This window comes from Myxine glutinosa, chromosome 2, assembly GCF_964187855.1.
Source record: "Myxine glutinosa chromosome 2, kmMyxGlut1.1, whole genome shotgun sequence".
Lineage (NCBI taxonomy): Eukaryota > Metazoa > Chordata > Myxini > Myxiniformes > Myxinidae > Myxine > Myxine glutinosa.
In genome coordinates, this window is record NC_136262.1 from 88138176 (window position 1) to 88150209 (window position 12034).

Below are 12034 nucleotides of genomic sequence, written 5' to 3' on the forward strand. Positions count from 1 at the left end.
CTTTCTTTTTTTTTGTATACGAAGTTAAGGATCGTGGAAGATCTAGAACACAGAATGGATCAGGACTGAATATTAAAAAAGGAACAGTAGAGAGTGGGGCACAAGAACAGCAGAGGGCGAAGGACAAAATAGAGGGAGACTTGGACAAATAAGGGATGCGGGGAAGATTGAGGGGGTACAATTGATACAGAGGAAAATCTCAGGAAGGAAAAACTGGACATTTGAAAAAAAAAAGGTGGGCTTGGAGGAGGGGAAGGGGTGTGGGTGTAAAAAAGATCATGGTTTTAGATGGGGGATCATCTGAGGTGGATTATCATCTGTGATTGGTAGGACAGTCTATAAAGGCGTGGGCTGACAGGAAGTAAGAAGAGAACCCAGAAGCTCTGTGCTGAAGGCTGCACCCTGGACAAGCTGAGAGATAGAGGAGATAAGACATGCCTTATCCTACCGGAGTCACGCCCACTCTCCAGGCCATGTCCCTCACCTCTCTTGGAGCTCAATCACGGACCTGGACATTCTCCTTTCTATGCAATTTACCGGGTTTGGCCAAGTAACTCTGCTGTCCTGTGGTGTCCTTATACTGTGTGTGTCTGAAGGCCTAAGGTATTGGTACTCAAGGTTCCCATCCAATGATTGGTCTATTTTGTGGGCGTGTTTTCGGTAGTGGGTAACAATTGGGGATTACTACGAGTATTAGGATTGTTTGATCCTGTACTTATGTACTTCTTTTTAAACAATACACTTGTTTAACCTGACTTTGTCTCCAGCTCATCTTGCTTGCTCGCTGCAGTTTCATCTGACGGCTCCAAAGGAATCTGTTTGAGATCGTGATTGATTGGTAACACGACCGTGGATATGGGATCCGGCAGCAAGTCTGCGGCAGGGGACTGATGCAGTCACTCAGCGACCTATCGGATTCTAAACTGGGCAACCAGATTAAACGCTAGGCAACCAGGTCAGACCACATGGACTGTTCCAGTATCTTAGGAGGTTTAGTGCCAATAAAGAGATTTGTGTTCCACAGTGCAGAATTTAAGTATGTAATTCAATTGAAATAAAATTAAGGTTTTAGAGGCTGTATTAGAAAAAAATCTCAAAACCTGCACAAAAAATAATAATATTGTAATGGTTGCGAGCCTAAAAATCACAAATACACAAGCCATTCAAAGCTTTTGTATTTTGCGTCTTTGCATTTCAGCTGAAGCTTTTCTCGCCTATAGCCTTTTCCACTTTAGTCATCAACCGAGACAGAGTTTTTCCCTTCCACTCGCTTCGACTTTCATTACATTCTTCCACACCTTACACTTCCACAGACCACAACGCCTCTCCTTCCTCGTTTTTTCTCTCCGTACTTTCCATGGCTTTTACCAACACACTAAGGACAGACGCGGCACAGACAAGCCTTCTCCGCACCAAGTCCATTGCCACGCTGCCTGGCCTCACACCTACAGAATGAGAATTCCCAGAGCCACACAGCTCATCACGTTGGGTGGACCGACCTCCCACAGTTTCTCCACAAGACGTGGACGCTGCCACAGGAGGGAGAGAGGGACCGTGAGGGAGGCGAGCCCAAATCGCCGAGGAATATTTCTATTCACCTATATCGAGGCTGCTGACGGTGCGCATGGGTGTGTAAAAGACCAAATTCAGTTCATTTCCTGACAGCCCTCATCTTATCGCCGGCCGATTTATTATAACAAAAAAGGTCAGATCACAAGAGGTAAGACGTACAGGGGGATTATTCTTACTCCCTAAACTACATAGCACACGAGCCACCCTCCGTATGGCCACACGTCACACTTAATCAGAACACACAGAGCTGCCTTATTTACATCAAGATGTTCTTCTTCTTTGCGACAATCAGGGCACGCTAATCTATACAATTCTATCTCGACAAAGATATTTCATTACCTACCCCCACACACGTAACAATATCATCAAAGCTGGATTCCAAAATCTTCCATCATGTCAAGTCCTGCCTTGGTTAATCAGAGCTATTCATAGCCTTGAAGGTCTTTATCCATAGGTCAATGGAGTAATGGTCTACCCGATGGGCTGGTGACACTACTTCCCACCCGTTTTTCCTACATGCTTTGGATTGTCTCAACATCATTGGCACTTTCCACAAAGAAGCAAAGCATAGCCTGCTGCCGTCTCTCAACGCAGACTAGTTTGTGGCCTCTGATTTTCTTTAACCACTTCCTTTAAAGTCTCGCTCCCTATGCTCCTGGTCATCCATCAGTCTCCCCTCGGTCCCTTGAGGCAACCCACCTCCTCTCCCTCCTTCACCCCCAAATTCAAGCTCACTTCCACTGCTTTGTCCTCTTTTCTCCTTCTTGTTGAAGCTTCTTCAGTCTGCTCAATCATAATTTACCCTCCAGGGCTTCAGGTTGGTAGTGCACCACCACTTCAGGTCACCCTGCATCCCTACACATTATATTTTCTATACTCAATAACCCTCCTTTACATGCAGGTTGCTATGCTTCCTTCCCTCACCTCTATCTGTTCGTACCTCTCATTGTTGTGTATACGTGTTGTCCTACTGCCATTATACTTGTCAAGGTGTGTTGCCTTCACGCCTCTTTCACCTTGTTATGTACAAAGTCTACGCTCATAGAATTGCAAAGAAAATAAATTGAAAATATATTTTTTGTAAGTCATTAAAGCTTTATCAGAATACATAAATGCCTGAAAAACACTTTAGTTTAATATTCCCAAGAGATTAACAATCTTTGTTATTGACTTCTTATATTCTCAACGAGCACGATCAAATCTTTCCCAAGCAGTCGGCAATCGTGCAAATCTCGTTTAATATTTAAATAGACACTATTGCCCTTTCACCGAAATAGTATTATTGACCAGTAGACACATTTCACACCATTCACTGAGATTGTGAAAAGGACTTCATCAAATCAAGTTACCAAATAGATTCATGTAACGAAACCGAAACACTCGTTCAAAACTTCTGCAAATCAGACAGGTGGAAACCCCCATGGAATTCCCCATTAAACAATTACAAATAGGTCACCACCAAAAAATGCTTCACTTTTACAATGACGCTATCGTAATAATAATAAAATGATCCGAATGTGGTTACAATGTTGTTCGACGACTTACCTTTGTGTTGTAGGAAGCTGCTCGATAAACCCACTTTGGCACGTCGGGCAGGTGTATTCCTGCAACGACATTTTCCGTTGTTAATCTGCTTTTTAACCACTCTCTAGAAAACTCAAAGTGGTCTAGTGAAATAATAATAATAATAATAATAATAATAATAATAATATTAACCACCACAAAAACCATACTCCAATTACGGTTGTCACCCATAATAAACACACCAAATGGGAGAGAACTTACTATACACAATCAAAACCCATGACCCCCAACAACACGTAACTAGCTCATGGGTTGTAAACTTTTAATGATTTCCATGCAAATATAGCAGGAAATCACATATCATTCGCATTAAAATGGGACATTCTGGCTTTCAAACCCTGACATCTCCAAATCGTACCAGTTCCATTGCCAGTGGTGGATCAAATGGACAATTTGGGTCAGTGTCCTCATTTACTATTTATTTAGCATCACCACTGGTGCAAACTGGGGGGATGAAGGGCTCAGGGGGCTCGAACCCCCTCCTTGGCTCAAGTGTGGGAGAAAATCGTCTGACCAGATTAGCACTACTGGCTCAAGTGCATCGCAGTAATGGTATCTCAGTACAAACTGTGATTGACACTCTTGCACTCTCACCCCATTGCCTTGATTTTGCACAGTGCTTTAATATTTTGGGGACCTCGACTACTTATCAATCTAGCAGGTAAACCGAGCGCCCCCTCCGCCCCTCCCAAGGATAATCCTCGTTGCACCCCTGAGCACCACATTTATATTAATTATTACCATGCTTACCAACCACGATGCGCCAACTGTACAGGGGCAGTGTACTTTTGCGCCATCTCGTCTGGGTTTGATTCCCGACTCAAATATAAATCAGATTGGTGCTTCGCGGCTATGGGGAATTGTACCAAAGAGTGCGCCGTCCCCCGGATGGACGTTGAACCGATGGGTCACCGGTCTGCTACATTCATTGGTGGATGTTAAATATCTCACGGTGTTCTTCGCAGGGATAAGACGAGACGTCGCTGATACCCTGTAACAAATTACAAATTCCTGCCATGACTGCTGGGAAGGCAGTGGCAAACCACCCAGCATAACCCTTGCCAACTGCACCGACGCTGTCAAGAGTATGGGACGACGACGACGACGATAATAATAGTCCCCTTACAAGGCTTAAACTTTTGATGCAGAAAGCCATTCGGCCTAGAAAAGCCTGTGCTATTATTACCAACCTATGGTTGATTGTCCGTGCTCCATCCTTTTTAAATGCTGAGCGTCAAGCAAACAAGCAGCACGGATCATTTTAAAAGTCTGGTATGACCGGGATTTGAACCGCTGACTTCCCACACTCAAGGGGACACTCTTAACATCACGCAACCTTGTCTTGTCAAACGATGAAGACGATTACAGGAATCAGACTCACAGCTCTATCTTGTCAAATGATGAAGAAGATTACAGATATCAGACTCACAGCTCCATCTTGTCAAATGATGAAGAAGATTACAGATATCAGACTCACAGCTCTATCTTGTCAAATGATGAAGAAGATTACAGATATCAGACTCACAGCTCCATCTTGTCAAATGATGAAGAAGATTACAGTAATCAGACTCACAGCTCCATCTTGTCAAATGATGAAGAAGATTACAGTAATCAGACTCACAGCTCCATCTTGTCAAATGATGAAGAAGATTACAGTAATCAGACTCACAGCTCTATCTTGTCAAATGATGAAGAAGATTACAGATATCAGACTCACAGCTCCATCTTGTCAAATGATGAAGAAGATTACAGTAATCAGACTCACAGCTCCATCTTGTCAAATGATGAAGAAGATTACAGTAATCAGACTCACAGCTCCATCTTGTCAAATGATGAAGAAGATTACAGTAATCAGACTCACAGCTCCATCTTGTCAAATGATGAAGAAGATTACAGTAATCAGACTCACAGCTCCATCTTGTCAAATGATGAAGAAGATTACAGTAATCAGAATCACAGCTCCATCTTGTCAAATGATGAAGAAGATTACAGTAATCAGACTCACAGCTCCATCTTGTCAAATGATGAAGAAGATTACAGATATCAGACTCACAGCTCCATCTTGTCAAATGATGAAGAAGATTACAGTAATCAGAATCACAGCTCTATCTTGTCAAATGATGAAGAAGATTACAGTAATCAGACTCACAGCTCCATCTTGTCAAATGATGAAGAAGATGACAGTAATCAGACTCACAGCTCCATCTTGTCAAATGATGAAGAAGATTACAGTAATCAGACTCACAGCTCCATCTTGTCAAATGATGAAGAAGATTACAGTAATCAGACTCACAGCTCTATCTTGTCAAATGATGAAGAAGATTACAGTAATCAGACTCACAGCTCCATCTTGTCAAATGATGAAGAAGATTACAGTAATCAGACTCACAGCTCCATCTTGTCAAATGATGAAGAAGATTACAGTAATCAGACTCACAGCTCCATCTTGTCAAATGATGAAGAAGATTACAGTAATCAAACTCACAGCTCCATCTTGTCAAATGATGAAGAAGATTACAGTAATCAGACTCACAGCTCCATCTTGTCAAATGATGAAGAAGATTACAGGAATCAGACTCACAGCTCCATCTTGTCAAATGATGAAGACGATTACAGTAATCAGACTCACAGCTCCATCTTGTCAAATGATGAAGAAGATTACAGATATCAGACTCACAGCTCCATCTTGTCAAATGATGAAAAAGATTACAGGAATCAGACTCACAGCTCTATCTTGTCAAATGATGAAGAAGATTACAGTAATCAGACTCACAGCTCTATCTTGTCAAATGATGAAGAAGATGACAGTAATCAGACTCACAGCTCTATCTTGTCAAATGATGAAGAAGATTACAGGAATCAGACTCACAGCTCTATCTTGTCAAATGATGAAGAAGATTACAGGAATCAGATTCACAGCTCTATCTTGTCAAATGATGAAGAAGATTACAGGAATCAGACTCACAGCTCTATCTTGTCAAATGATGAAGAAAATTACAGTAATCAGACTCACAGCTCCATCTTGTCAAATGATGAAGAAGATTACAGTAATCAGACTCACAGCTCCATCTTGTCAAATGATAATAATAATAATAATAATTCATTTATTTTGTATAGCGCTTTTCCAGAAGCCCAAAGGCGCTTTGACAGAGTGGAAAACATAATGCATAACAATACATGAAAACAACAATTGCAAAAAGACAAGAATCAAGAAAACAAACAGCAGCGATATACGGCATATATATAAGACAAGAATCAAAAAGACAAGACAAGAATCAATAGGGAAATATTTAAAGCAAAAGGAGGGAGAAGGAGAAGAGATAGTCAGGGGTTAAATGCTGTGGGTTGAATGTTGAATGCAGCGTTGAACAGGTGGGTCTTTAGTGATGTTTTGAATGTGGTGAGTGAGGAGGAGTCTCTGATGGTGTGAGGTAGTGAGTTCCAGAGGGTGGGAGCAGCGATGGAGAAGGCCCTGTCCCCCCAGGATCTGAATTTGGTCCGGATGGAGGGGGTCAGGAGGTTGGTACCAGCAGAGCGGAGGTTGCGGGTGGGAGTGTGTCTGGAGAGGAGGTCAGCCAGGTAGGATGGGGCCAGGTTATGGAGGGCTTTGTATGTCAAGAGGAGGATTTTGTACTGGATTCTCTGGGGGATGGGGAGCCAGTGAAGCTTGTAAAGGACGGGGGTGATGTGGTCACGGGTCCGGGAATGAGTGAGTAGACGGGCAGCGGAGTTCTGAATGTATTGGAGTTTATTGGTGATTTTTGAGGGTGAACCATAGAGGAGGCTATTGCAGTAGTCCAGACGGGAGGTGATGAAGGCGTGGATGAGGGTTTCTGCAGCCGTGGAGGAGAGGGATGAGCGGAGACGGGCAATGTTTTTCAGGTGAAAGAAGGCTGACTTTGTGATCTGTTTAGTGTATTTGTCGAAGGAAAGGGTTTGGTCAAAGATGACGCCAAGATTCCGGATGTGAGGGGAGGTGGATACTGGGATACCGTCGATGTTGAGGGCAAAGTTATGGGTGGATTTTGTGAGCGTTTTTGGGCCAATGATGATTATTTCAGATTTATCACAGTTAAGCTTGAGGAAGTTGATTTGAAGCCAGGATTTTATTTCAGTGATGCAGTTTGTCAGGATAGAGTGGGTGTCGGTGGAGACGGACTTGGTGGAGATGAAAAGCTGGATGTCATCGGCGAAGCAGTGGAATTGGAGACCATGACGGCGGATTAAGTGACCGAGCGGGGACAGGTAAAGGATGAAGAGGAGGGGGCCAAGAACTGAACCTTGGGGGACACCTTGGGGGAGGGGAGCAGTGGGGGATTTGCAGTTATTGATGGAGATGAACTGGCATCTGTCAGAGAGGTATGATTTAATCCAAGAGAGGGCAGTGCCGGTGACGTTAAAGGTGGATTCAAGTCGGGTGAGGAGGATAGTGTGATCGATGGTGTCAAAGGCAGCGCTGAGGTCGAGGAGGACGAGAATGTTGAGGTTGCCAGCGTCAGAGGAGAGGAGAAGGTCGTTGGTGATTTTGAGGAGAGCAGTTTCAGTACTGTGGTTGGAGCGGAATCCGGATTGGAATGTTTCATACAAGTTATTGGCAGAGAGATGATGTTTGAGTTGAGTGGCTACAGCGCGTTCCAAAACTTTTGACAGAAAGGGTAGGTTGGAGATGGGTCTGAAGTTGTTTAGGGTGTCAGGGTTTAGACCAGGTTTTTTTAGAATGGGGGTAACAGCAGCAATTTTGAGGGAAGGTGGGACGATGCCTGTAGACAGGGAGGAGTTTATTGTTGCAATGATAAGTGGAGAGAGAGCAGGGAGGGAGGCTTTGACAAAGCTGGAGGGGATGGGGTCAAGAGTGCAGGTGGCAGTTTTCATTCCTATGAGGAGTTCAGAGAGGTCAGTAGGAGAGATTGGGGAGAACCGAGACAGGGGATGGCAGGACAAGGGGGGGCAGGTGGTTGGAGGGGGAGCGGGTGCGGCGGTGGTCAAGCTGTTGTAGATGTTGTCAATTTTGCGTTGGAAGAAAGAGAGGAAGGAGATGCAGTTGTCTACTGTGAATGACTGGGTGGTGGTGTTCAGGGGGCGGAGGAGTTTGTTTATTGTCGAGAAGAGTGCTTTTGGGTTTCCGGAGCCAGAGTGGATAATTTGAGAGTAGTAGGCAGAGCGGGCGCGGGAGAGGGCATCTTTGTAGTGTTGTATGTGGTCCTTGTAGGCTTGGGAGTGAACTGTGAGACCCGTTTTATTGCGGAGTCTTTCAAGTTGGCGAGCACGAGTTTTCATCAGGTGGAGTTCAGGGGTAAACCAGGGAGCAGAATGGGTGAAAGAAACTGTTTTGGTTTTTACAGGCGCAAGCTGGTCAAGGCAGGAGGAGAGAGTGTGGTTGTAGTAGTCAGTGAGGTCGGAAGGGGTGTGGAGGTCAATGAAGGGAGAAGTGGACATTTTTTCAGAGAGGGTGGATGAGAATGAGGTAGGTGAAAGAGCGTTTAGCTTACGGAAGTTGATTGTGCGATAATGCCTTGGTGTTGGGGCGGGGATGTTGATGGTCAGAGTGATGGCTAAGTGGTCAGAGAGGGTGAGGTCGGAGCCATAGAGATGGTGCAAATTTAATCCAGTGGAGCAGACAAGGTCCAAAATGTGACCACGGATATGGGTAGGAAAGTCGACATGTTGAGTGAGGTTAAAGCAGGTGAGTAAATCAGTGAAGTCAGTGGTTATTGTGGAGTCAGTGGAGTCCATGTGGATATTGAAATCACCAAGGAGGAGGATTGAGGGGGAGAGGGAACATAGCTGGGTCAGAAAGTAGGAGAAGTCAGACAGGAATGATGGGTGTGGTTTGGGAGGGCGGTAGACGACAGCCATGACTGACTGCGTGTGACCAGAGAGTTTTAAAGCCAGGTGTTCAAATGATGGAGCAGATGAGATGGAGATGAGGTTGGTCTTGATGTCTTGACGGTGGATAACGGCAATTCCACCACCTCGGCCCTCCGAGCGTGGTTTATTGACGTAGGAATATCCATTGGGTGTGGTGAGGTTGAGTGTGTAGTAGTCCAGAGGTTGTTGCCAGGTTTCGGTGAGACAGAGAAAGTCCAGTTTGTTATCCAGGATGTATTCGTTCAGGATGAGGCATTTATTGTTGAGGGACCGGGTGTTGAACAGGGTGAGCTTGATGTTGTTTTGAACAGCAGGGATGAATTCAGGTGATTTAGCCAGGGTTCGTAGGCAAGAGGTGCGATCGTGTGGGTTGCTGTGACCAGGTGCGCTGGGACGAAGAGTGAGAGTGCGCTGAGCCGACCAGAGGACGGGGATGGAGTGACCTGATTGCAAATAAACAAACTTGCGACCGGAGCCACGGTGAATGTACCTGGGTCGTCGGAGGAGTCCATTTGATTTGATGGCAGAGATGCATGATGGGGTGGAGCGGGTATTGAGCAGAAGAAGCCTTGCGGCGGAGTACGGCGGAAATGATGAAGAAGATTACAGTAATCAGACTCACAGCTCTTTCTTGTCAAATGATGAAGAAGATTACAGTAATCAGACTCACAGCTCCATCTTGTCAAATGATGAAGAAGATTACAGTAATCAGACTCACAGCTCCATCTTGTCAAATGATGAAGAAGATTACAGTAATCAGACTCACAGCTCCATCTTGTCAAATGATGAAGAAGATTACAGTAATCAAACTCACAGCTCCATCTTGTCAAATGATGAAGAAGATTACAGTAATCAGACTCACAGCTCCATCTTGTCAAATGATGAAGAAGATTACAGGAATCAGACTCACAGCTCCATCTTGTCAAATGATGAAGACGATTACAGTAATCAGACTCACAGCTCCATCTTGTCAAATGATGAAGAAGATTACAGTAATCAGACTCACAGCTCCATCTTGTCAAATGATGAAAAAGATTACAGGAATCAGACTCACAGCTCTATCTTGTCAAATGATGAAGAAGATTACAGTAATCAGACTCACAGCTCTATCTTGTCAAATGATGAAGAAGATTACAGGAATCAGATTCACAGCTCTATCTTGTCAAATGATGAAGAAGATTACAGTAATCAGACTCACAGCTCTATCTTGTCAAATGATGAAGAAGATTACAGGAATCAGACTCACAGCTCTATCTTGTCAAATGATGAAGACGATTACAGTAATCAGACTCACAGCTCTATCTTGTCAAATGATGAAGAAGATTACAGGAATCAGACTCACAGCTCTATCTTGTCAAATGATGAAGAAGATTACAGGAATCAGATTCACAGCTCTATCTTGTCAAATGATGAAGAAGATTACAGGAATCAGACTCACAGCTCTATCTTGTCAAATGATGAAGAAAATTACAGTAATCAGACTCACAGCTCCATCTTGTCAAATGATGAAGAAGATTACAGTAATCAGACTCACAGCTCTATGTTGTCAAATGATGAAGAAGATGACAGTAATCAGACTCACAGCTCTATCTTGTCAAATGATGAAGAAGATTACAGTAATCAGACTCACAGCTCTATCTTGTCAAATGATGAAGAAGATTACAGTAATCAGACTCACAGCTCCATCTTGATTCTTGTCAAATGATGAAGAAGATTACAGTAATCAGACTCACAGCTCTATCTTGTCAAATGATGAAGAAGATTACAGTAATCAGACTTACAACTCTAGCAGTTGTGGTGATTAAACACAGTGCACAACACGAAACCACAATGACATCCCGCACTATTTTGCCGCCAACCCTTAAGCCTTACCTGTGAGTGTCTGACTGTCTGGGCGAATTTGGTGCCAACCCTATCTCCCCCAAAACAGTAACCATAATCCCCAAAATGAGGACGTTTTCAGAGTAATCAATGTTCGTTCACATCGTCTGTCATTGGAACCGTTTTTTTCCCCCACACGTGGAGACACACACACACACACAGACACACACACACACACACACACACACACACACACACACACACACACACACACACACACACACACACACACACACACACACACACACTGCGTGAGGGACAAGGAAATGTACACGCAAGACAGACCGAGACAGGTGACGATGGACGGGAACGCACCGGGAGCTCGGGTAGCACTTCTCGGGTACATCGATGGCAATAATATCGCTGCTGCAGTGCCAGGGCCTCCGCCATGACTGCGAATGAGGTAACGATAGAACACGGAATGAGAAATCACAGAAACCGAAAGGTGGAACCGGGGACAACGGAGAGACCGCCTGTATCCGGAACAAGGAAAGAAGCACACGAACACGAAACGGACTCAGTCTGATCTGTGACACTTCTCTAAATCGCGCAAACTGATGTTAATCACCTTACATCTTTTCTTTAAGCTGTATTAAAAGTAAGGTCAAATATGAAGTGTGTGCCCCGAACAACGATGGGGCGATCGACGGCGCAGAAGCCAAACAACGTAAAACGTAAAAGCTGCTGCGGCGAACAACATCGTCATGGTCATCTTTGCGTGTACAAATATCAAGACGAACGTTGTCGTCATGGATACTTTTTAATACCTTCGGATGTGCGTGCTCATGATAGAAACAAATTGTAAACGGCATATTCATAAAGTGTTTACACAATACAGTTCAAAGTTCTAGGCTTCAACATAATCGCCATCTTTCGATCGTAATAACTCATCCACCAACGGTATACTGTTCTATTAGTGATTCTTGCAACTTAAACCATGACTTTGTGTCTCGGCAGGTGTTTGGAGTATTCATCTCATGGTACCCATTCCATTTGGGCGACCATTTCTACGAAACGAAAGCGGACTTTCCCATTATTTCCATTAGGTTCAGTCCAGACTTTCAGGTACTTTCCAAAAAAAGTTGCTTTGGATTTTGAATCCAAAAGCACTCACTGCATCAGATCTCGT

The 12034-nt window shown here is 44.1% G+C and overlaps 1 protein-coding gene across 5 annotated transcripts in view; it reads right to left on the bottom strand.

The window, feature by feature from the left end:
- The window catches only part of LOC137421616 (E3 ubiquitin-protein ligase RNF115), a 100321-nt gene extending 88715 nt beyond the window's left edge, over positions 1–11606 (bottom strand). Inside the window, exons 1-3 of one of the 5 annotated variants that reach the window (XM_068107844.2) lie at positions 11474–11606; positions 11221–11297; positions 3118–3176 (exon numbers count right to left, since the gene is read on the bottom strand). In XM_068107844.2, the coding sequence (XP_067963945.1) occupies positions 3118–3176; positions 11221–11295 (134 nt within the window). In that variant the 5' untranslated portion in view covers positions 11296–11297; positions 11474–11606. Of the gene's footprint in view, positions 1–3117; positions 3177–11220; positions 11453–11473 lie in introns of those variants that run through there. The other 4 variants (XM_078771196.1, XM_068107846.2, XM_068107843.2 and 1 more) reach the window with 4 other exon arrangements.
- Between the last annotated feature and the right edge of the window lie 428 nt (positions 11607–12034).